Here is a 26,693-nt window from a genome sequence, read left to right as displayed (position 1 = left end):
ATGAATCCTTTGTCTCCAGACCTGCTATTTAACAACACAGAAACAAATTTTAGTTATGGGGTATAGAATGGTGGAGGGAGACAAAACCATTCCGAGAACAGGAAGAGTTTTGGGGGAGCAGAGAGAAGCCTCACTTCTTTTTTACTGGACTCCTTCTTAGCTTCAGCTCTATTTTTCACATACATGCAGAGTTTTTTTCATGACGCCTTCTATGTGTTGCAAATCTTCTCTCCTCTAGAACACATAGTGAAGGGAACTTTGCTTTTAGATTTCATGTTTTTGCTTGCAATAATTTTACAATGGCTTGCATTTTAAAGAATTCTAGGTTGTTGTGAATGAGCCAGGATGCTTGTACATGCTTCTGTGGGAACAGCTAAGCAAACCGTGGACCTTCTGTCTGTGGATTGTTTATCGTGCAAACTGGGAACTCCGGCTTGTCTCTTCCTACACAAGCCAGAGTTATAAGCCACTGGAATGTGCCTCCAGAGCTTCTCTGAAGTGAAATTCAGCCCTTGAAAAAGTGTTGTCACTTTTGATGTAAGGCTACATGAGCCTATCTCCTCTGCTTGGAATAAGTAGTCTCTCTCTCTTCAGGCCAAACTGCTGTTCAACTGGGAATGTAGTATGCTCTAACTAGGGAACTGGTGGAAGACTAGGGCAAATGTAGAGTTCTATAATGGGCTAGTTGTACTTAATATTTCATGCCCCAAGCTTTAGATGTAAGATCAATTTCACCTTATTCTTTAATATAAGTGGTTCCACATTGTACTTTTCATTTAATAATTTTATTGTATTTCCTCTAAAATTGATTTATTTTCTTGTCTTTTTCTCATAAACCTGATCCCTTGTTTATCTGCTATGATTTAAATAAATCTTTCAAATTTACTGCACCAGTGAATAGCCTCTGGTCATCTCTCGTTAGACCTTCTTACCCACTCGAACATTTAAAGAACCTCATTTTCAAAGGCCGCGTTAGATTCAGTACACTGATTTGTAAAATATAATGATACTACCCCAAACTCATACCTCTGCTACATTTGTCTTTACAAGGAAAATGATTAAATCGACTAACAACACTTTAAAACAGTTCTGGCCTGTGGTTTTGCACCAATGAGTGTATTCTTTTAAAAATATCTCTGTACCATAATTCCATAGAAACCAACAAGGAAAAAAGTATTTACCTTTAAACTTTGTTGTCCGTTTTCTTCGGTCACGGAAAGCAGCACCTGACTGCAAGGCCTCCAGTAAGCTATCCATCACTCCTGTCTCATCACCCTCTGTAAAAAGAGATGGTGGGAATTCCTTCAGCTTTCAGGGTTACCATAGCAATGCCAGAGGATTTACAGGGATCGAGAAAAGACAGTAGCAATAAAATGCTAGCAATTCCAAATTCAGACAAGCCTTTAATTTACTCATAAATCAGATCTCCAAGAAGTCAGCCCTGTTAAGTGTTCATATTGTGTCCACTAAAGCAGACCAAAGTTCATTTGATTCACTTTATACCACTGCATCCTAAAATGAGATAGAACAGTAACTTTAAATGCAGTGCAACACCATTCATATGCTTCTACATCCCTCTGAACCCTGAATGAAACCACAGATCATCATAAACCCTGCTTCCCTTGCAAAAGCTGGTTGCTTTGTATGAAACCATCTTCTAAGATGGTTATTTGCACGAAGTGTATTAGCTCTTCAGATTCTGCTTGCCTGAATGGATCATAAAAACTGCATGTCATTATGGATCTTTTGAATGCCCACTCATTATGTCATTCATTATACTTTGATCCTCTGTATTTTTTTAAAAGACGTAAAACTACACTAACAAAGCAGAATTCTGTCACAGGACAGTTTGGCTTGAAACAAACTGTTTCTCTCTATTAAAACACAACAGGGTCTTATAAAGCTACTTACATATTCTCAAGAGCTACTTAAAGCAATTATGCACATACACTGCCCTCTTGACAATAATTTCCTAGTTGTAATGATAGTTTGTTTATATATATATATATATATATATATATATATATATATATATTTACACACATACACATACACATGTGCGCATGCAAGCATACATTTATTCTGACACCCCAAAGCCAACCTTACCTACAGATTTGCTTGCACTGCTTCTTGCAGCAGCACGTCTTAGTCATCACTAGGCACAAGTTCAGACTGAGGAATTGGTTCAAGAATATTTGGGATGTAGCCATAGCTGAGTGCTTAACACTTAACAGCCTAATCTAGATTTTTGAGGGAGGGTGGATCTTATTAAAAAACAAGTTTGTGAAGACCTGATATCCTTTTATCAGGTGTACAAGTACCACCTCACAGGCTCCTACACCACTTACAGCAGTCTCATCCTTCAGGACGTACTCCCTGAGTAAGGGGTGGGGAAGCAAATAATACAACAAACAAACAAGGATAAGATTCAACAACTTCTTTGTAAACTGTATGTGAATGCATTTAGTACTGAATGCGATGGCTTATACTTGCTATCGGTTGTAATACTTTGGTTTTGATGTTTGCTGAAGCGCGCGTGTGTGGGTTTGTGTGTGTGTGTGTGTGTGTATATATATATGAATTCAACAAAAAATTAAAAAATATATATCCATACATACATATCAAATAATTGGAGAAAAACTTGGTTAGTTTGTCAAATAAAATCTGTGTGATGCTTACTGTATTTCTAGTTGCTAACTGCCTTGAAGGCTTTGATCAAATGGTAGTTTATAAGCAATAAGAAGTTACTACTCTCCCCATTTTGACTGTTAAGTTTACAGTAATATTCTTCTCAGCTGAAAGGAAACTGAATTGCTTTCTGAGCCAACTAATAAAATGCCAAACACATTTTGAAGAACTTCAGGAAATTCTTTGGCATATGCTCAATTAACTTCTACATATCCCTGAACCTGTAAGTAACGTGTTGAAACAGTTTTTCTGTATGCGCAGGAAATTATATTAGTGGAAGAGAAGGTGGGGAAATTTTTTAAAAATGTAAGTTTCTACCATAGTCATCATTATAGAGTACAAACTAAATGGTGCTGGTTTGCTACACAGAAGATTTACCATTCTGAACAGCATTTAAAACTGTGAAAAGTATATGCCAGAAGCATTCTGAAACTCCAAATCAGGGCTAACCGAAATGTTAGATGTGGATTAAATCAGTTCTTGTATTCACATATGCCTCTAAAACCAACTAAAGAAAATGCAGTACAAAAGAGAAAATAATCCTGATTGGCTCTGACTCCCTCCATATATTAGTTTGTTCATTTATATTTACAGTGCCTTGCATAAGTATTCAACCCCCTTTGACTTTGCCACATTTTGTTATGTTACAGCCTGGAATTAAAATATATTTAATTGGCATTTTTACCATTTGATTTACAGAATATACTTAACACTTTGAAGGTGCTAAATATTTTTATTGTGGCACAAAAGTTAAACAAAAACAAACTGGCATTTGTTGGTTGCGTAAGGATTCACCCCCGAGTCAATACTTGGTAGAAGCACCTTTGGCAGCATTTACAGCTGTGAGTCTTTTGGGGTAAGTCTCTACCAGCTTTGCACATCTGGATCCTGCAATTTTTGCCCGTTCTTATTTGCAAAATTGCTCCAGCTCGGTCAGGTTGGATGGGGACCGTTGGTGAACAGCAATTTTCAAGTTTGCCACAGATTCTCAATCGGATTGAAGTCTGGGCTTTGACTGGGCCAGTCTAAGACATTCAGGTGTAACTTTGCTATGTATTTCAGGTCATTGTCCTGCTGGAAGGTGAACCTCCGCCCCAGTCCAAGGTCCCTTGCAGGCTGAAACAGGTTTTCCTCTAGAATTGCCCTGTATTTGGCTCCATCCATCTTGCCCTCAATCCTGACCAGCTTCCCAGTCCCTGCCGATGAAAAGCATTCCTACAACATGATGCTGCCACCACCATGCTTCACCATGGGGATGGTGTTTTCAGGGCAATAAGCACTGTTGGCTTTGCACCACACGTTAAGTTTTGCAGTAAGGCCAAAACATTCAGTTTTGGTCTCAGCAGACCAGAGAACCTTTTCCCACATTGTTGCTGTGAGTAATATGTTTATTGCTCATTCCAAAGATCATTGCAAAAAATACATGTTTGCTGTGTCTGCCACATGCCTTTTGGCAAAATCCCAGTGGGATTTGATATGGGTTTTTTTCAGCAATGGCGTTCTTCTAGCCACTCTTCCATAAAGCCTAGCTCTGTGGAGCATCTGGTTGATAGTTGTCCAATGGACAATTTCTCCCATCTCAGCTGTGGATCTCTCCAGCTCCTTCAGAGTTAGCATTAGTCTCTTGGTTGCTTCTCTGACTAATGTCATCCTTACCGGTCACTGAGCTTTGGTGGACAGCCTTCTTTAGGCAGAGTTGTAGTTGTACCATCTTCTTTCCACTTTGTAATAATGGATTTAACAGTGCTCTGGGGGATGTCCATAGTTTGGGATTTTTATTTTAATAAACCAATCCTGATTGGTGCTTCTCCAGAACTTTACCCTGGACTTTTTTTTTTAAAGGTCCTTGGTCTTCATGATGCTGTTTATTTAGATATACTCTCCAACAAACTCTGGGGCCTTCCAGAAACAGGTGTATTTAATTTGAGATCATGTGACACTTGAATTGCATGCAGGTGGATTCCATTCAACTAATTATGTGACTTCTGAAGGCAGCTGGTTGCACCAGAGCTTATTTAGGGCTGTCTTAGCAAAGGAGGTGAATACTTATGGAATCCAGACTTTTCAGTTTTTTATTTGTAAATCATTTTGTAAAATATAGATTTTTCCCCCCATTTTGACATTATGGACTATTTTGTGTAGATCAGTGTCAAGAAATACTAGTTAAATCCATTTTAATTCCAGGTTGTAACACAACAAAATGTGTTAAAGTCAAAGCGGGGTGAATACTTATGTAAGGCACTGTAATAGAAACATGAACATTCACAGAAGCCATTACTGCTAGAGAATGGCATCTTGACTAGGGTTGTGCACCGCTTTGGCCCGAACCCGAAGTCAAAGCGGGCTGCTTCGGGCCACTTTGTGCCTCTTCTGAGGTGAAGTGGAGGGGGCACAAAGTGGCCTGGAGCAGGTCAGGGGCTCATCAGAGCTTCAGCCCCCAGGCTAGCCCCCCTGGCGCCTCCAGGTCCTTATCTGAGCCGCCTTCTCTGCTGCCACCACCACCTCCTCACTGTTGCCGCACCACCACCTTCTCCTTCACCACCTTCTCCTCTACTGGTTTCCTCTCCTGCTTTCACCGCCGCTGCCATCTCCTGAGGCCTGGACGCATGGCGACTTTTCTTGCAGGGAGTCGCCGTTTTTTAAATGGCAACTTCCTGGAACTTCCAGGAGGTTGCCATTTTAAAAATGGTGACTCCGTGGAAGACCAGTCGCTGTGCATCCAGGCCTCAGGAGATGGCAGCGGTGAAGAAGAAGAAGAAGACAACAGCGGCAGTGGGCGGCAGCGAAGAAGAAGGAGTGACAGAGAAGGCGGCAGCAGCAGCGGAGGAGGCGGTAGCCCAGGTAAGGAGCTGGGGGGTTGCGTGGGAGCGTCGGGGAGGGCCCCCGAAGCAGGTTCGCCATCCAAACCCTGCTTCAGGTTCGGGGCTGAGGCAGGTTGGGGGGCCGTCGAATCTGCCCGAGACGGATCGGGCCTGCCTCGGAAGCTGCAAAGCGGCTTCTGAGTTGAATTGGGGGGTCTCTGCACAGCCCTAATCTTTACTATAGAGCATGATCACACACTGGGAGTCAAGTTTGTGCACTGTCTGGACTAAGTTACTGTATGCCAGCTACATAGATGCCACTGAAATTCATTATCTAGTTGGCTTGGAATACAAACTTCTCCAGCTGATAATCCTTGGGCTGCATTACAAACACAACGCCATGTATTCAAGAAGTTCTTCAACTCAAACAGTAAGCTGCTTCTGACCATGCGCAGATCAGCAAGAGAACCTTGGGCATTTACTTTTCCTGGACACCTGAAAACTCAGTAGGAACATCAAACAGCTTGAAAACTCATGACCCAGAGCTGCTTTTGCCTAGAATACTGTTGTGAGCATGCTGTTGTGTTTTCCAGTTTCAAGCGAACAAAGCAGCTATATACTACTACATACGATGCGAGATATTCACTGCACAACTGAAATGTAGGAGTATGAGACCTCTTAAATCAAGGAAAAACATTGCAGGATACTCCCATTTGTGACTGAAACTAGCATGTTATGCTGAAACATTTCACATTTTAAAATCTGTTTATAAAAAACAAAGTTCTCAAAAAATTTAATGAATTAGATGCACAACTGCTGGTCATTTATTGTTGCTTGTATTATTTAGTGCCTGTGAAGTTTATGTGATCAACCAGTTCTGTCTTTAAAAATCCAGTGAGATAGCACCTAGAACAGCTGCTTTGTGTTACTATCTAGAAGAATCAGGTTGCTGTCCACTTTACCTGTTTTAATTTCAAGCAACTGCTTTTTCGTTTGTTGTCTTTCTAGTTTTTCTTTTTCTGCTTTTTCTTTAGCTATTCTAGCACGTCTCTGCTTTTCTTCTGCTTCTTTTCTTCTCATATTATCCTTTGCTGCTTGCTAACAAAAATTAAGTTTCATCAGCATAAAATATTAAGAATTCAAACAACAGTCTACATGACTATAGAAAAAGTTCTTACCATATGGAAAGATCGTCATTCTTCTGTTGTTAAAAATTACTGTGTTGCTAAGCTTGATTATAAATGCTGGCAAGATCCTGTTGTCTGCTAACCCGATAGGGATAGTCAGGGAAGCTTCTCCTTTGTGTTGCTTCAAGCTTATCCTGTCAATACTGAATACTGGAGACCACCCCACCCTGGAATAACTTAATCTGTTTGTCAGAAGAGACTTAATACATTATTTACATTTTGCCCCCCTTAAGAAGAGAATGCAGCTTGAAACACACTGGGCTTTCAGTATCATGTTGTATAACAGATCTGTATGCATTCAGTTACTTACTGTTGGTTTTCTCTTTTTATAAACCCTGTTTTAGAAATTGATGAATATTTTTGCTATATAAATCATTTTCACAATTTGCCTTTCAATATTAAGGTAGATGTATTATGAGTTGGCAACTTTGCAGACCAGGCTCTTCACCTCTGTGTTCACTCCCTGTACCTTCCCTGCTCCTCCACGCAAGCATACATATGACCAGTTTTCCTTTTTTCTATTTTTGGGTGGTTTTTTACCCTCTTCTGACTTATTTAGGTTAAAAAAATTGCATTTGTGCATAAAGATCTCCTCTCGTGTGTGGGTGATGCTCTTAAGGCTGCATAAGGAACAGCACTCACCCCAGAACATCAGAAATAGAGGGAATGATATGTAGCATAGTTTTAAACCTACACTAGCAGCTGCTGTTTTAAACTGCATAAATTTCTCATGAGTACCACGCCTTCCTTTGAGTGAATAGCCCATCTTGTACCTGCCCCTATTCACAATCTGGCCACTGAAGAATATTCTTATCTTTCCTCTTAAAGTGATATAAATGGCAGCTGACCCTTGTAAGTATAAGCATATTGACAGTGCTACTACTCCTGCTGAGTCTAACATTTTATTGTTACATATACTTACCATAAACATTGTTCTGAAGTTGTTCAAGTCAGTTAGAAATTCTTCCACTGAAATCTTCTTCAAATCAATAGCATAAAACTCCATCACATTCCGATAGAGCTTTTCCATACTGTCATGCATCCTAGAAAGTTTCTGAAACTGCTCCTTCACTTGAACTACAAAGGTGTATTAGGCTTGTTAAGGTTACAGAACAAGAATATTAGGTTTGTGAAGGTTACAGAGTTATAGAACCAGAGTACAGTCATTAAAAAAAACACATGAGACTGACTCCCCATTGTGATGCCCACAGGCACCTGTCCACCTGCAACACCAGCCTGAGGCACCCACTAAGCTATTTCCCCCTATGTGCACCCCTCACCAAGGACCTTTGAGGCAACAAGGGCTGTGGCAGGGGGTAAATGTTTCACCCCCTCCAGCTGATTTTTAACAGGGGTGGGGAGTTGCTCTCTATAGAAGCATATCGAGATCACATCCTTAGTTTCTATAGGCAGCAAAAAAGCCCCCCTGCCAAAAAATGGCTGGGGGCAGGGAGAGAAATTCACCCCCCCACCACCACCAAGTACCCTTGAGGACTTCACCATTCCTCCAGCCACTTTTCAGCAGGGGGGCTTTTTCTCACCCCCTGCAAATGAATAGAGAAATTGGTCCATTCAGTTGCATGGGGATGGAAAGAAAGGGAGAGAGAAAAGAGCCAGGAAGGAAGGAAGGAAGGAAGGAAGGAAGGAAGGAAGGAAGGAAGGAAGGGCAGCCAGAGAGACTGAAGGAAGGAAAGAAGGAAAAAAGAGCTGGAGAGAGAGAGAGGAGCCAGAGAGCAAGAGGGGGGGAGGGAAAAAAGAGACAGAGAGATAGAAGGGAGGGAGGGCTAGAGAGAGAGAGAGAGATGGGGGGGGAGTCAGAGAGACAGAAGGAAGGAATGGGGGGAAAGTACACACACACACACACACACACACAGAAGCCAGAGTGGGTAGCTCTGGGTGCACATTCATGCACACACAGGGTGCACATTCATGCACACACACAAACACAGATAACGGTCACTTTTAACATTTGTGTGATTTGCCCCCACCCTCCTATAGCAGTCAATTTGTGGTGGCACCCAGGACACTTTTTCAAAATGCCAAATGTGCCCATGGTCCCAAAATGGTTGAAGAGCCCTGCTTTAAGCAGCCTTCTTATGTTCACTTATGAAGTACCAAAATGAAGCAGAGCAGGCTTAGGGGGAAAAGAGGCTGTTTTTAACATCAGCCACATCTCTTCCATAACATGTGGTTCTGCCTATAGTCAGTATTTGTCAGGTTCTCCGAATTGTTCTTTCTAGATTTTTCATGAATCAACAATGAACTGCCTTTGCACAGTCCCACTTCATCATCTGAAGTTGTATGGATTTTGGGAAGTATTTCTCCTATGGGGCTAATGCAACAAATTAAGCATTCCTCAAGCGTGTTTTTAAGCAAGCCACTCAAATGCTAGTCTTCTGCAACATTCAGACAAAATGTCTCAAATCGAACTTATTTGGTACCAAATTTACTAGCCATTCTTTCCAAAAGAGATTTTCCTTCCCATGATAGTTGCTATAACTACGGGGAGGGGGGGGGGGTGTTTCCCTCAAGCAAATGCCACAACATCAATGCACATATTTATCTAGTACAGAAGTTTTATTGGGCGTGAATGATTAGTATATTCAAGATAAAGAACAATTTCAACTAGCATTTGAGGTTAATGCAGTTGTAGTGACACAGCAGCATGCCCAACCTGCATGTTGGTGTCAGTGTTCGTAAACACCAAATCTATTGGTATTTTTCAATATGTTTAAGAATATTGTTCTCTAACCAATATTTCATCAATGCTCAAATATTGTTGGAAAGAATGTTAATAAAGTTATTTGGGGGGAAACTGTTCAGGACTTGAACATTTTAACCAAACATTTCCTTCTGTTCACTCACATAATTGTCTACTTCCATGCCACTTCAACTTCACATAACGTTTTCTGTATACTGCACAACATCGGTGGCCTATTTTTTTAAAAAAAAAATCTATAGCTTTCATAATTACTATCTGACACATTTTTAATTTTATCGAGTACACCACAATATTCCAGTCCTCCTTGCAATTTCATGCTGGAGCTTCTTCCTAGATGAAAAACAAACCTGAGCTGATTTTTCTTCTTTTTTGCACTTTTTGCCTGAATTTCCTTTTGAGTATCATAAAAGCCTCTCGATATTTAATGTATCATGCTAGTCCACAAACAATGAAAAGCAGGCATAAAAAGGTGCTAGTTACTACTGAAGCAATATTTTTAAATTTCTTGCTTCCTATGTTTTTAGATACTCAGCCCTTATTATTTCACGAAACATAATGGAAAGTTATATTTCAGATGGCAGTTTCCTACTCACTGAATGACTATAGTAGTTAAGTCTCACTGGCAATTTGATTTTACATCAATAGATCTTCATACCAAGTCAATACTATCCTACAGAGAAGATCTATACAAATCCCTTTAAGGTTAAGCACACTATTAAACACACTACTGTGATTAATAAAGTAAAATTACCAATCTAACTTGGTCATATAGTTTTAAAATGCTTTATTTCCAAAATTATCAGTTTATTAAGAAACTGAGACACCATTTCCCCTGCTATTCTGAAAAAGCAATGAAGTGCAACATGCAGTTTGGTAACCTGTTCATAAAATAAATATTCAACTTCTTAAAAATATGGATTTCTGGTCTTCTGCAATATATCTGCAAATGGCCTTTTAAAGGAGAAAACTGCTATAAGAAAATACTGAAAAAACTAAATAATTATCTAATGGCTAGCATCAAACTATTATATCCCTATAATACTCTCTAAATAAATAAATATACATTTGGGTGTTCAGTAGATAACAGCTCCAGTGCCTGTAGTTTACTTTGATAATAGTATATCCATATTACAATCTTGAAATTTGAGCTCTTTGAGACTGCTCAAGCACCAAATCTTAGTTTAACTTGCTTGCACATGTATAATATCTCTAAAGTAATTCTAATTGTCTCTCCCCATTATGTTTGCATAAATGGATTTATGTTCTACATTTGATTTCTCTGGAATGTTTATCTGCAGCAAACAAAGCCACATAAAGGAATTTAATTACATGTAAAATAAAGTACACAACTATAATAGACAGCCAAGTAGAATAATCCAATAAAAGAGCCCATCTATATAATTATAAATTCTATCAATAATAAAGTGCACTGACTTCAAAAAGAAATATGAATTCTAATCAATTTATTAGCCGGCTCCAGGTTGTGATATTTAGTGACAGGATGTAATAGCTGAGTTGCCTATGGAGCATAATTGTATGCAGAATGAAAAATTGGTTTTCACGAAGCCTCGTCCTTCCTGTCTCAACTTTCCTGCCAACTGCTTTTTACGAACTGCATACCTTTCAAGACATGGGCATCACTCAACTTCCCTTGCCATAACAATAAGAGCTAGGACGGGCCCTGACTTCTTCATGCTGTGCAGGATTATCTAACCTTTACATCAAGACTCTTTTGGTTTGTAATTTGTCATAGCTTCAGTTTTCCTGAAAGTGAGTTTCTTTAATTAGCAGGCTCAGTCATTACCAGAAGCCACATGTAACTCCACTGTTCCTCAATTATTCCCTGCCTATAGGGAGAGCTAACAGGAGTCAGCTAACTATTGCATGTTAACAGTATTTAAAGATCAAACCATCTGTTTAAGTGTCACATGTGGATTTGGCTAAAATGGTGAAGCATTTCTGTGAAGTTCCCAATAATGGGAACTTCACCATCTTATAAACAAGATCCCTCCATCTTATAAGCAAGAGAAACCTGTGTGTGAGCCTGTAGATTGTGCTATGTACATATCTTCAGATTAAGTACTGTCTTAAAAGGCACTCTTATAAGATGTGCACATTACAATAGGACAATTAAGCAAGCAAGGAAAGACAAAGTTTTTCGCATGCATGCACAACCACCTTTTCATATGGAAGCAGCGAGCCTCTGTCTTTATTCTACTATCTTCAAACCACCTTTCGTACAACAGACCAACTGGCAATTCTTACTTAACAGCTATAAGCTTCATAAGAAACACCTGTAAACTAGAAGGCAGAGATATATACAGAAGTGCAGCTAAACCTTGACAATTGCCACAGTAGAAATTTTAGCATTCAGTATGACATAAAGCACTTTCAGGCAGAATTGTTTTAAAATGTGAATGCATTTGTGTGTGAAAATATGTTCTTTGGCCTCAAATAGCCAACATCAATCAATCCCTCTTGAAGGTCCTGCAACCCTTGTCAGCAACAAGAAGCGCAAGCTAAACTGGAATGTGAACCATAACATTTTAGAGTTGTAGACGATTTGTTCTTTCATATTATTAGACCTTCCTATAGACCAACAAAAACACAAGTAGCACTCTATCTGCTTTTATGTGAAACAATTCTGTGCTTTCTTCCTCCATGCTCATACTACTTGCTTCTTAGCAAACTACAAAGTGAGCACAGAACAATTTCAGATCAAAAAAGCCTGAAGAGATGTCTGCACGTAAGGTTTATTGAAGGGAATTATGATGGTTCCTGTAAATTCAGAGGAATAATTGCAGGTACTATTCAAGAGAATAAGAGGGAAAGAAGAAGCTTAAAGAAATTCAAAAACACTTTATTTGTCCTATAAACTAATCAGCTCAAGTTGAAAAACCACAATCAAAATGGACAATCTGAATGGTTATTCCTAGCTGGACAGTCTTCTCTCATTTCTACACTAAACTCTTTACTCTCCAGTTGAAAATTGCCATGCTTAACCAAGCAACTTCTCAAAATGTTATGGCTTTGTGTGTGTTTTCATTAAATGATATACTTTCTTGCCTATATGAAGAAAATTTAAAGTCACTACAGAAGGCACTGTACTACCTCCAGATTATAAATTATAGGTGAAACTTTATTAAGCTGTTTTACATTCTTAATAATGTAAGTTAGAAATGAGGTTAGGGTTGTCAAAAGTGATGGCTGTACGTTGAATAAAGATTATGCAAATACATTTAAAAAGTGTAAAAGAACCTTAGACAAAGCCAGATAAGTTATTTAACAGAGAAAGGATATGGACATCTTTGTCACAAATTTGTCATGAATATCCTCAGAAAGGGGAAAGGTCTCTAAATCCCTCTCAAGTTGTTCAAGCTGTCTTTCCATCTGCTTTAGGTTCTTCTCCAAGCTTTCTGCAGAAACTAAACATATATTAACAATTAAAACTTCAGGTATGCCAGAAGATTAATACTGTTTAGATTAATCTTTGCAAGAAGGCATGTACAAGACCATTATGTACATTATGGAAGATATATGTGCCAAGTGTAGGGCAGACAACCTACTCCATGATCACTTTAATAGCTTACCAGGGTAAAAATCATGTCACTAGAAGCAGAAAGCAAGTTCACATGGACTGAGGCTAGATACTGCATACGTTGAGTTATTTGGGCAAGGAGAGTCTTGTTCACAACTAAGATAGGATATGGGTATAAAGCTTGTAACAAGCGAACTAAAGATTGTTTCAGCACTGGGAGACCGTGAGGAACGTATGCTTCTGTCTAGATCAGTAGTAGGCACACCTTTTGGTCCTGAGGGCACATTTTACAATTTAAGAAGTTGCCCTGTGCACCACCACAGAATGGCTGCCTTGGGAGCCGTGACTAGTCACAAAGGACAAGTAACTTGCCCAAAAGACTGAGTACAAGGCAGAGGTGGGGTCTGATCCCCAACACACTAAACAACCCCTCTGAAGTCAATTTTCAGCACCAACAGAAACCAAACTTTTTTGGTTTTGCCTCACAGAAGGCAAACTTTTGTCTTGCAGCCCCACCTACTCTGCCAGACAACTCATTCCTCATATCTCTTTTTGTCTCTCACGTCAGATGACTACCCATTTATATGCTCCCTCTCAAACACTGTTTTTTTTTATAATTACGTGGGAGAGGTAGAGCACTTTCACGTGTGCCAAGAAAGGTGTGTGAGAGTACACTGGTGCCTATAGGCACTACGTTGCCTACCCCTGGTCTAGATATTTCATCCTAAAGAGGAGGTTGAAATCCTTTTCTTTAGGATGAAGGATTCTAAAGAGTCCTCATGTAGGTGAGATGGTTCACCATATCCTGGAAAGACACCATCATTCCAGGAGTCAAACAAGAACCATGAGGTTCAGTTGGGCAGAATACCTGACTTCCTGTGCCAGTATGCCAATCTTGGTTCTTCTGACAGTAACATGCTCAACTCCTGAGTGCCTAGTTTCACTTTCAGGTGTTCCAGGAACTTGTGTTGGCTCCAGAAAACAATTCTCCCAGTTCACCATGAATCTGTGGACTCCTATATAGGGATGGCAGAGAATTCTGCCACGGATCTTGGGGAGGCCGAATGCCAGTGCATTCGGCCCCCCGAAATCTGTGGCGGAACGGCCTGCCTCCCCGCCCCCCCCCCGCGGATCCCCCCGGGACGAGACTTACCTGGGGTGGATATTCCGGGTGGCGGCGGCAGCTCCGGCTGCTGGTCTTCCGACCGGCTGATGCTGCCACCATTTGCAGGTTTTTGTTTTACACCCACGTGATAGGCTACGCAAGTTTTTACGTAGCCTAAAACGTCTGGGTGAAAAAGAAGAAAAAAAGGCGTACGCAAATGGCAGCAGCTATGGCCGCCGCCATTTGCGTTCCTTATTTTGGGCCATCTTAGTCTACGTAAATAATTACGTAGACTAAGACGGCAAAAATAAGGGGAACGCAAATAGCGTCCACTACGCTATTTGCGTTCCCCTTATTTTCGCCGTCTTAGTCTACGTAAATATTTACGTAGATTAAGACGTCAAAAATAAGGAGCACAAATGGCGGCGGCATTTGTGTACGTGTTCCCCCCCCCCCAGAGCCCTCCGCGGCCAGAAATCCGGCTGCAGAGGGCTCTGGCCTGGCTGGGCCTGGCCGGCTGCTCCGCGGAGCCGCCACAGAGCACAGCCGGCCAAGGATTCCATGGGGGGGGGAGGAACGGCGTGCCTCCCCCCCGTCCAGGATTCTGGGGGGAGGGACGGAGCGCCTCGCTCCCCGTCCAGGATTCCGGGGGGAGGGACAGAATTCCTCCCCCCCCACCATCAGCATAATCCGCGAACAGGTAAGTGATTTTCGTACATCCCTACTACAAGCTAGGGTGACTTGAATGTCCTGAAGCACTTGATTCCGTGAGCATTAGCAAATCAGAATGTCAATGAGATCTGGGTAGAGGAACACCACCTGCATGCTGAGATATGCCACCAACACTACTAGTACCTTAAAACTATGTGGGCAGCCATGAGACCAAATGGTAACGTCCTATGCTTTAAGTACTTGTGACAGTAGGCGAAGTACAGGAACTTTCAAAAAGATAGCCACATGAGAATGTGTAAGTATGCTTTCAACACATCTTGGGTGCCAGCATGTTCACTTGTTCAAGCACTGACACAAAGGACCTCAATCTTTCCATCTTGCCTCTTTTTCTTTTCAGGAAACCAAGACACTTTCGATCAGAATCATTCATACATTACCGTCCCTTTGGCACTGAGAAAAAAAATGCTTCAGCATACTTCTGGACTTGTGAAACTAGTTCAGTATCCAGTAGAACGATGTCTAGTAAATGTTTAATGGCTAGGCAAGTAAGTTCATGATTGCACTCATTCCTTAAACCACAGGGAGACCACAAATCTGTTCCTTGGACAAATTCCAGTACATATCTATGCATGACCATCTCCTCAACCCATGCATTCATGTTAATCTGCTCTCACTGTGGTGCAAAGCAAGGGAGGCATCATGTAGAGCGTAGTTTTCTTTGATGGAAGGAGGAAGAGGTCCCAGCAACTGATTATAAGGATGACTTGTTTCTTGTCTGTTTGGACATGTATTTATTTGACCCTCTGGTGCTATTGGTCTTTTTTGTGGTTGGATGGACTTTGTTTTTGGTCTTCACGAGAACAACACCTACTAATTCCCCAAAGAATTTGGCACTTGAAAGTTGCCAACTCATCATGAGCAAAACATCTACATCCCAATTTTGGAGTAAAAAATGCATTCTGATGCCACGTTGGAAACTATGGCCCTTGGAGTTGAATTGCATCTAGTGATGACTCTATGAGAAGAATAGTCAAGAGGGCCATCTTAAACCCATCCTTCAGCATCTTGGAGATACTGGGCTCCACACATGTACATTCCTCCATCCAGATATGTTGCACAAGAAAAGCTAGAGCTGGTGGCTGAAGTTCTTAGTGAAGCAGCTGATGCTACAAAGCTGTCAACTCAACTTACTGCCATTTAGAGTATGCGAAATTATCAGCCTGTGGTTTGAGCTCTATGAAGCTGTACAAGACAAAATGCAATCAGTGCCAACAGATAAAGCAGCCTAGTTCATTAAAAAAAAACCTTGCAGTTTGCATTATTGCCACAGTATTTTTATTGAGCCTGAGGCATTTTTTTCAATCTGAAGAAGCTATATATGCACGAAACAAGATCACACCGGGTTCCTGTAAAACTTTCAGAAAAGACTCTTGGAAAAAGATTTTCAGAAATACTTTTTGAATATACTTTTCTATATAGTTGTTTAAGTGTTGTACTATCACATGTATAATATTATACCTATATTGTTTTTTCACAGTTATATTATTTCTGTTTAAGCACTGATTATTTTCACTAAAAGATAAATCAGCAAAAATTATAAATGATTGTAAGTGTGTTTTAATATTGTTACATTATTAGATTAATATACTTAGACCAGTTTTCAGTTGTGTACTAACTGCAGTTTCATAATTGGTTCTCTACAACTGTGGCCCTATTTTTTGCCTGACAATTCAGTCTTCCTGATTATTCAGGCAAAGAGATGCCTTGGACGTGGCTGAAGGATGAGAGCCTACACATTTTCCCCTACACGTTTTCTGAATAGTGAGTCTGGCAGGTGGCACTTCAAAGCTACGCCTCTTCTTATGGCCAGGTGGTATGGTGTTGGCCTTTTGCCTGAGATACTTGTCTGTTGATTTAGAACCAGGTTAAAGCAGAGGAGCAAAGTCCTTGTTTGATCATCTAGAAGTGGAACTGCAGCTTTGGGAAAATCTGACCTCTCAGACAATGTCTGTACTTGTTCCAGTCCCAGGAGCTAATGTGCCTTTTATGCAATTTTTTTGAGAGCATAATGTGATTAGGGGTGTGATCAGTTATCCAAGCACACACACCCTTATGCATTGGCTCCTTCATCTCTAATGCCACTAACCCATCAATTCACTGGAAGAGAGGGGATCCTTGGAACAGGCTCTTCCTGTCTTTCCTTAACCCCTGCTAACCAATCAAGGCTCTCGTTATCACATACTGCGTTTTCTGGGCTCCCCTGCAGAAGCATCTGTTGCTTCTGATGCTCCTCCTGCTTGAGTCATGCTGCTCACTGAGGCAGTGAGGAGACATGCTGAATGCTCAGTTTCAGCCCTCCCTTTGTCAGTATGGCCTGGGAGAAAAGGCACAATGTTAGGAGGCTTGAGCCTAAGCTGCTTCTTTCCTCCTCTAACTGGCAGTGCCCAGGCCAGAAATGGTAGCAGGGATGACCTGGCTTCTCCCTCTACATTTTCCACTCTCCCCCCATGCAGCTCAGCTCAGTCAGAGCACCCATCTTCAGTTACACAGAGAGGAGATAGGTGGCACAGAAAACTTTGGTGTGGGCTGCCTCTATCTGTCACTCATCCACTTTCCCTTCCACCTGTGCTGGCAGGTGGGCCTCCTTAAGGAAACATGGTACCACAGGGAAGAAAAGCATTGGAGAGATGAGGGGGCAGAAATGTGTCACCCCTTTTTGATACTCTCCAAAGCCTCATGAGCAATAGGCCTCCAGGCCAACCCCCCCCCCCCAACAACCCTTCTAGGAGGTGCCAGGGGTGGGGATGGAGAAGAAGGGAGTTGAGATAAAAACATTAATTAAAATTTATCTCCATGGCTTGCTCTTGGGGAGTTAAGCTATGGCCCCTACATGGCAGTGCTCATTTGGGAAATAGGGAGCACACCCAGGAGAAGTCAGTTCTGAAGATGGCCATGCCTCCTGCTGGACGAATGGAATATTCTTGCCTCTGTAGGAGAATTAAATATTATCAATACCCAGATGCCAAAGTATTTTAAACAACTTGTTGGAACAGCTCAGTAAAGAGGTTCAGATGTCTTTCCTCTTAAATCCAGTGGTCACTGGCAATTCCAAACTGACAATCAGACCAGAAATAGCTATTACAGTGCACAAGTCCCTATTCATCCATGCAAGTATTCTGTTACAGTTCTAAGTTTTAACTAAGCTGCAGTCTCTCTTTCTTCAAGATTGGTGACCTCTTGGTGTCAGTGTATTTCCATGCTCCACTGCAGAAACAATTTGTAGTGCAGAAGATATTCATATAGAGGTTTGGAAAACATGAAGGCTATTAATAAATCAGGTGTCTGCTCATCTTTTTTCAGATTTGACTTATTGACTACATATCAGTATCATGGAAAACATTTTCATACCTACATTGCTGCTTTCTCATTGGGTAATGCCGTGGAGCTCTGGACATTTTTTGTGTGTGATATGAACTAAATTTCAGGAAATATATTAACTTTCCCCGTACATCCTCCTTGCTTTTCCCTCCCAAGTTAAGCTAAGTGGCAGCTAGCTTGAAAAAGCAGAAACATTTTAATGCAAATTCTTAACTGTGGACAGAGGTTAATGCATGCTACAAATGTTCCACCATCCATTCAAAAATTATTCATTCTGGACAAACATTTAATAAAACAAAACACATGAGCCTATTTTTAATACAAACCTCTACTTGCTTTATCCAAGTGCTGCAAGTCTTCAACAAAGCTCAGGACACTAGGATATTTCTCTTCACATATTTCAACCAGAAAATGAAGCAATGTTATCTTCTGATCAACTGATTTGGTATCTTTTAACTAGAAATTATTAAGAAAATATTCAGAAACATCAATAAATTTCAGTTGCATCTTGCATAATTTTTACATTGTAGAAGTGACTCATTTTTCTTGCATTGTATTTGAAAATCAGGTTTTGTGGGAGACTGAAACAAGGCTCAGAACAATTAAAAATCGCGTCATTTTAAACTGCAATTTTGAATTTCACTTTCTAATTCAGAATTAGAAGTAGCATTTAATCCAGGTCCTAGGACATAGCATGAAGGAACATGATACAGCAACCTTGCTGAAATTAAGCAGGACTGAGTATAGTCAGAGTTCTATGAGGAAAGAAAGACAGAATATAAAATGTCATAAATAAATAATGTTTAAATTGGTCAAAAACTAGTTTTGACATCTAAATTTGAAATTCAACTCTTTGGCTTAGGTGCCTATTCAAGATAGATTTCCCAGCTGGTTGAATGTATAAGGTTAGTGCAAAAGATGTTAAGACTGCATAGTAACACTCACATATGGCTAAATATTGATGGATTCCTCAGAATATGATTTCAAATATTGAGGTTCAATATCAAATAATGGCCAAAGATGTACACATCCAACTAGTATTGGGAGAATATCGGCCTTAAAGATCTGGAGAAAAAATTGAGCTGAATGCACTGTATGCTATACAAACCTGAGGTATTTGTAGGACTGGGGCCAATTATTTTCCCAATTGAATCCTTAACAGTATTAATTTGACATAGGCTTTCAAATTTTATTTTTGATATACTACTAAAAATATTCTACTTGAGACAATAAGAAGGAATAGTAGTTCACTACATCATGCTCATGGTGTCTGCTTCACTTGGTGGTAAACACAGAAGCTTTTAAAACAGAGCGTGCAATGATCTCAAAACAGAGCGTACACATTTACCTGATGTGCAAAGTCTACTTTTGTCTAGCTCAAAGAAAATTAATGGCTGTTGTATGTGGGCGTGCAGAAGTGAATAGATATTTAAGCTCAAATTATTGAAGAGGTTAAGTGTCAAAAAACAGAACAAGCAATTTAAATAGCATTTAAAATATGAAAAGGAAATGATTGCAGTCCTGAACTCAGCATCCATAGTTCTTTAAAACACTCACTTTACATAAGGAGCAGAGGTTAAATCCAAATGTCTGTGCATTTCGAGATCCTGCATTCATGTAGTTCCCCATTAGCAATACTAGTTCCAGAAGCTGACTGAAGCTCCTGCTCTTCAGTATCTCTTCACAGGCAGCACTGACAGCCATGATGTCAGGTTTGATGTTGCTCACCTGTTCCTCAAACTGAAGCTTAAAAAGTATCGCATTCAACCGCGGCTTCAGCCTCTTTACACTGCTCATCTGATTGAAAAGGGGGAGAAAAAGCTCCTTTAAAACTATGCTTTAGCATGGCGTAAGTTAATATAATCTTGGATGATTTATAGGTATGGCAGATTTAAAGCTGCAACCTCACACCTACATGTTATGACAAAACGAATGAACTAGGAAAACTTGTGCAAGCAACTGAAATCCAGTTGTGAACACTATTAAGAAGCATTGCCCTGTTCAAGCTAATTGGAATGTGTAAATAGGAAGATAAAGTATTGTCATACATCAAGTTTAAGCTAAATATAGTATAAACACCCAATGATAGAAAATGCTAATAAACAGCTCACAGTGAACAGTGTTTATTCTGAAACAACATCTGAAGGGCTGCTTAGTATAAATAGTAAGACAATTATACTGTAGTATAATTAAATGTATTAAAATTAAATGTAGTAAAATGAGTAAACAATCATAAACAGGAAACAATAAAACCTGCCACACTGGCGACATTTCTAGGAATTATAACTCGTGATTTGCCTGTTCTTTCACACTACTGTATACGGAACATCCATGTAACAATATTCCATTCTCCATTTGGTGTGAAGGAGGCATCCAAAATTGGAATGTGCACACGCTATCCAAGATGTAGGAAGGGAGAACAAGTATATGAACAGGAGGAGCACATGCTGTAGCATCCTTCTCCCATAGGTCACCTCTGTGGAGGCAAACATGTCCAGTTGGTAATATTTAATTAATGTATTCTGTTTGGTGGGCATGGGTGGAAAAGGATATCGACATGGCCACCGTTCTGGTGGAGTGAGCTGTAATGTGAAGAGACTTTGGTAAGTATTGGAACTCATATGCAATTGCTTTTCACCACCTGGCTATGGTGCAGCATGAGGCTTTTTTCCCCAATGAGTTATCAGTTTGTCTGATTTAGTACACTGGATGTGTATCTTGAGTGCTCTGCACTTGAGTGCTCTGCACATCCAGTTTGTACCAGGCCCTCTCAGAAGGGTGAGAGCACTTAGGTCAGATATATGATAGAGTAGTGAAAACAAGTATTCACTTTTGTAATAACGGAAGGGACCATCCAAAGGATAGCCCTGTCCTTGTGGAATATGCACAGGAGGTCCTTGCACTCAACTCTAAGATTCTTCTGGCTGATGTTAACGGCTACAAGAAATGCAACTTTGAGGGAAAGGACTCTTAGTGACATTGTCTTAACAGTTCAAATGGAGGCTTTGTGAGGACTTGGAGGACTATGTATAAATTCCATAAAGGATACCTGTGCACTCTAGAGGAGCTGCTGAGTGATGCCCCTCTGAGGAATCTCTTTAAGTATGGATATAATCTGAGGGGCTTGGATAAAACTGAAGAGAGCCACCATTTGTCTGTGTAATATGTTGAGCTTGAGATCTTGGTTGAGGCCAGCCTAAAGGAACTGAAGGAGGTGTTTAATGCCTGCTGACCTGCAGTCAATTCTTTGCATCATCTCAGAAAGGCTTTCCATGTGGTCTTGTATATTTGAATGATAAATGGCTCTCTTCAAGAGAGCATTCTGAGGAAAAGCCCACATTTTCTTCAAGAGTTAAAACAGAGAAAGCATGAAGATCATGTGATTATGAAGCAAAAGCTAAAAAGCAGTGCTACTTACCACAACAGTGAACTGTTCTGGTTCAGACAAGTTCTTATATTCACTCCTTAAATTGGACAATTCATTGAGTTGTTTTTGTTCAGGAAGGTGCTTTATTAAATTCTACATATCATAAAAAGACATGAAATTAGACCTTTTATGGCTTTTTCTTGACCAATTCATCTATGAGGTTTTATTTTGTATAATCAGTAAAAATACAAAAGGGATAAAGTTCAATTTGGTCACACAAGGTATCCAAAAGTGATTGCCCAAATAAACACAGTAAAAAAAAATTACCACTAAGAACTTAAATACCTGAAAACTAAAATCTTACTCTAGTTAAGAAGTAACTGCAGAATTCAATTGATTAATTCAGAATTGAATTGAATAATTCAACAGCCAGATATTCCATTCTCCCGGAGGCTCAGAAAACTGTTGTATCCTAATGCCAAGAGCCAGAAAAAAGCTGTCAAACTGCCAGTCTGTAAAAGGCTTCAGAACGAAGGGAAAGCACATGAGAATATGAAGGGGGGATCCTTTAAACAAATGCTGGTAATGAAATTAGTGTTTCCCTCATTAATATGGGAAACCTTAAGTGGGTTACTAGACTGGCCTCCTACTGGCACACGGGGCTTCTAAGTCCTAGAAAGCACTAACGCTGTATTTCCAGACCACAGTGAGTACTTCTTAAAATTTTATGTGACTTTATAAATAGTTTAAATATACTATAGTGTAATCAGAACAAAAGTATAACTACAGTGTTGTATAACTCAAATTGCTTGATATATTTTTGTGATAAACATGTTTTTCCTTTCATCAGTTAGTGCCTTGTTAATCTGGGTAAACTCCTTTTGGACACCTTTAGTTCGTATGATACTGTGTGGAGAAAAATGCATGGTATTAAGAAAACAGAAGCTTTAATAAAAGTATAACTTTCAAATAAAAGTAAAGAACTTGGAAATTGAAAGGTACAATATTACATCCTTCTAACTTTGCCCTTCCACACCATTTGCTACTCGTGTCCAATGGACCCCTTTAAAGTCCTACCTGGAAATAAAGTAACAGTTTAACTCAAAATGACTCCAGTTTAACATTAAAATAATTTTATTAGTATCTCATCCAAAAACATAGCCACAGAAGTTATTGCAAGACACTGGAGCTAACAATGTTAAAATAAATTTCTCATTAGGCTATCAGTAAGCCCAGGAGAAGAAACCAGAAGAAAAGCATAGATGAAATACTGGGCTTACTAGAAAATTTTGAAAGAAATCCAGTGTACCGCAATTACCTAAAAGGATTTTTTTTTCACAAGGACATTACAAATAAGAAATCAGTATTATTTTTAGGATGTGATGGCTAACTCTTGTGTCAAGATAAAGCCTACTAGGGGCAGAATTAACCGCATAGAGTAAAATTTGTTCCCGAGTCCAGTGGACCCCTGCAGTGCTTTATAATATTTGTTGTTATTGTTGTTTGGGAGGTACACATAGAAATGTAGAGAGAACACATACACAGAAAAAATCTACTCTAGTGATCTTGAAATGGTGTAACTACAACAAATTAAATTTATGATAATTATTTTATTTTATTTATTTATTTTATTTTATTTATTAGCCGCCCATCTGGCCAGCTATCCGGCCATTTCTGTTTGATACAGGCAAACTCTCTCTCTTTCTCTCCCCCCCCCCTCCCCACACACATACATGCACGCACACGCGCACACACACACACACACACACGTAAAATTGAGGGCAGAATCCAATGGGGTGCTTATGGCCCCACCGATTCTCTTGCAGCACGCCGATTCTGTTGCACAAGTGGTGAGTCCCACCAGTTCCATTGCAAAAGCAGGACCCACCGCTTGCGCAACAGAAATTTAGCACTTCCCAGAGGAAGCCCCGAAACAAGCAGAAATACTCATTTCTGGATTGGGACAGGTTGGTGGAGCTGTCTTATGCAAGCACCAACCTCCCCAGCAAGAAACAAGTGTTTTGGTTCATTTCCAGTTGCCCCTGGAAGTGCTAAATCTGTTCCGCAAGCAGTCGGCACTGTTTGCTAACAGGACTTGGTGGGGCGCAAGAGAATCTGTGGTCTGCCCTGAGATTTATTAAAACAAAAATAACTCTGAAATGAAATTATAGGATAATTTAGTCTTCATCTATTTTAATTCTGTAGCGGGGTAGATCAGCAGACAAATATAAAAATGGTCATCGAAGGTTTCAAAATAAAAACGACTGCATTAATTTTTGTTGGACAAATTATATTTTTATCCAAAACATTTTTGTTGGAACTACATACATACGTACATACATACATATATGTGTGAATGAAACTGGCATTTTTCTAGGCAAGTGTGGAATGGGCTGCAATGTTACTCATTAAGGGCTCACTTCTATGGTATTGCCACCCACTAGATGGAAGGCTTCCATGTATCCTGTCCTGCTGGGCTTCTGCCAGCAGAACAGGAGGAGCAACAGGGGGAATTTTCACTTCTCTATCCTCCTTTACATTCCGGCCACCACCCTGATGGGCCTCTAAAGGCTGTCTAGAGGAGTCACACTGCCGAGGGTGGTGCTGGGGTTGGGGCTGGAGCCGGAGAGGGCACAGGATAAAAGCAATACTGACTTTTCCTCTCCCTGCCCACTGGAACTTTTTGACTTCTTTGAGGTCGTATGAGGTCACTTTTATGACCTCAGAAAGCCAGCACTGTGGTTCTTTCCGCAGAGGGAGTGATGGGGCAGGGAGAGGTTTTGGATCTCAGAATCCCCTGTGGCTTCTGGAGGGGGAATCCAAAAAATCCTAAGACCTTGGAACACTCTCCTAGGGGGCATGGGATTGCTCTCCCCGATGCATTCCCCTGCATACACACATATTGTTTATGTTATTCCTTAAACAGGAAATAAAGTCTGTAACTTTCACACCTCTTTGAATACAAAATAAAGCTGCATACATTTTTTACTTGGAAAAAATACTATGCAACATGATGTACCATACAAATTATCTCCAAAGATGAAATTACTGATAACTGGCTAATCAAAGTACATGTTTCTTTAAGCACAGCACAATCATGTAAGAACTCATTTCCAAGTGACAACAGACAGAGTGACATACGGGAAGGAGAAATTTAAAAACTGGGAGTTCCAGGCACAGGTACTCCTGAGCAGCATCTGGAGTCACTAACCTATGAAATCCAAGTTGCTCAGATATAGCTCCTGACTACTTTGTAGATGATAGTTGTATTTACTACAAATGCAGCTGAAATTAATTATTAATCAAGCTGAGTATTCAGGGAAGGAATATATATATATATATATATATATATATATATATATAAATAAATAAAATAAAAAAACCTGATTATCTGCCCAGAGAACATTTGTTATTGGGCAGATTAAAAATAACTAAAAAATAAGATTGCTTGTCAATTCATCATACCTGAACCATGGACTCTGACAGCTGGGCTTCATCTATTTCCAGTATCATCATTTTTATTTCTTCATAAGGCACCCGAAAAGAACCTAGAAAGATAGCTAAAGAAAAACACACAGAAAACATATCAAGCGGGAGATTTAAGACTGTACTTTTGCTTTACTTAAACAAAAAACAGCTGAGCTAAATTGTCCAGCTATAGTGCTTGCCAAGACATATACAAAAAGTTACTAGACTGCTTGGTCACATTAGAAATGTGGCACATCAACAGCCTAAACCAAATTCAAGAGCTTCAATGAGGAGAAAGGAGATAGGAAAGATAGGACAATAATGATATTGATAAGGATGGGGAGGCATAAAATTTCATACCAGATCTTGTGCCCATGTGGTGTTCAGAGGAGAGAGTGAACTCCTAACATATTGCACAGGTTCACAACAGCTCCTTCTTTCTGTCTCCTCAAGAAATGCTCAGCTCAGCAGAGTGAGGAGAGAGGGAGAAGCCCACCCACTGCCAAAGAACCTGTTGCCCCAAGGGTCCTTGGTGGGGGGCCTGTAATGGATTGTTTAACTCTCACGTAACCCATGCGCGCCAGCTCTGCACAACACAGCCCAAGTGGGGGTTGCATATTCAAAATGATGGCTGCACACACCCTGCATCTGCCACAACCTCACTGCGGGTTAAAGAACCCATGGTGTGCTGTCGTGTCATCTGAACAGCTCCTTAACAAGGAGAAAGGAGAAGAAAAAGGAAACCAAGAAGGCAAGATGGCTGTCTGCTGAGACACTGGAAGCAGCCCAAGAAAGAAGGAAAGCAAAAGGCAACAGTGATATGGGGAGATATGTCCAATTAAATGCAAAATTCCAGAGGTTAGCCAGAAGAGATCAGCAATTATTTTTAAACAAGCAATAAAATCTTTGCGCGGAAGTGGAAGAAGATAATAGAATAGGAAGAATAGGAAGGACAAGAGACCTCTTCCAGAAAATTAGAAACATCGGAGGTAAATTCCAGGCAAAAATGGGTATGATCAAAAACAAAGATGGCAAGGACCTAACAGAAGCAGAAGAGATCAAGAAAAGGTGGCAAGAATATAAGGAAGATCTGTATAGGAAGGATAATAATATTGAGGATAGATTTGATGGTGTGGTCAGTGAGTTACAGCCAGACATCCTGAAGAGTGAGGTTGAATGGGCCTTAAGAAGCATTGCTAATAACAAGGCAGCAGGAGATGACGGTATCCCAGCTGAACTGTTTAAAATTTTCAAGATGATGCTGTCAAGGTGATGCATGCCATATGCCAGCAAATTTGGAAAACACAAGAATGGCCAACAGATTGGAAAAAATCAACTTATATCCCCATACCAAAAAAGGGAAGCACCAAAGAATGTTCAAACTATCAAACAGTGGCACTTATTTCACATGCCAGTAAGGTAATGCTCAAGATCTTGCAAGGTAGACTCCAGCAATTCATGGAATGAGAACTGCCAGATGCACAAGCTGGGTTTAGAAAAGGCAGAGGAACTAGAGACCAAATTGCCAATATCCGCTGGATAATGGAGAAAGCCAGGGAATTTCAGAAAAACATCTATTTCTGTTTTATTGACTATTCTAAAGCCTTTGACTGTGTGGATCATAACAGACTGTGGCAAGTTCTTGGTGGGATGGGGATACCAAGTCATCTTCCTGCCTCCTGAGGAATCTGTATAACGACCAATTAGCAACGGTAAGAACAGACCACGGAACAACGGAGTGGTTTAAGATTGGGAAAGGAGTACGGC

The 26,693-nt window shown here is 40.2% G+C and overlaps 1 protein-coding gene across 2 annotated transcripts in view; it reads right to left on the bottom strand.

Annotated features, from left to right (window-relative positions):
• Window positions 1-26,693, bottom strand: part of DIAPH3 (diaphanous related formin 3) — a 173,379-nt gene that overhangs the window by 80,103 nt on the left and 66,583 nt on the right. For both annotated transcript variants that reach the window (XM_084844874.1, XM_084844873.1), the window contains exons 19-26: window positions 24,924-25,018; window positions 21,510-21,611; window positions 19,649-19,888; window positions 18,418-18,547; window positions 12,699-12,823; window positions 7,599-7,763; window positions 6,452-6,587; window positions 1,182-1,277 (exon numbers count right to left, since the gene is read on the bottom strand). In XM_084844874.1, coding sequence (XP_084701000.1) covers window positions 1,182-1,277; window positions 6,452-6,587; window positions 7,599-7,763; window positions 12,699-12,823; window positions 18,418-18,547; window positions 19,649-19,888; window positions 21,510-21,611; window positions 24,924-25,018 — 1,089 coding nt within the window. The remainder of the gene's footprint in view (window positions 1-1,181; window positions 1,278-6,451; window positions 6,588-7,598; window positions 7,764-12,698; window positions 12,824-18,417; window positions 18,548-19,648; window positions 19,889-21,509; window positions 21,612-24,923; window positions 25,019-26,693) is intronic.

The sequence above is a fragment of the Heloderma suspectum genome, chromosome 3 (genome assembly GCF_057233095.1).
Source record: "Heloderma suspectum isolate Gila_16-S chromosome 3, 16-S_ref, whole genome shotgun sequence".
Classification (NCBI taxonomy): domain Eukaryota; kingdom Metazoa; phylum Chordata; class Lepidosauria; order Squamata; family Helodermatidae; genus Heloderma; species Heloderma suspectum.
This window is presented reverse-complemented; position numbering and strand designations above follow the sequence as displayed.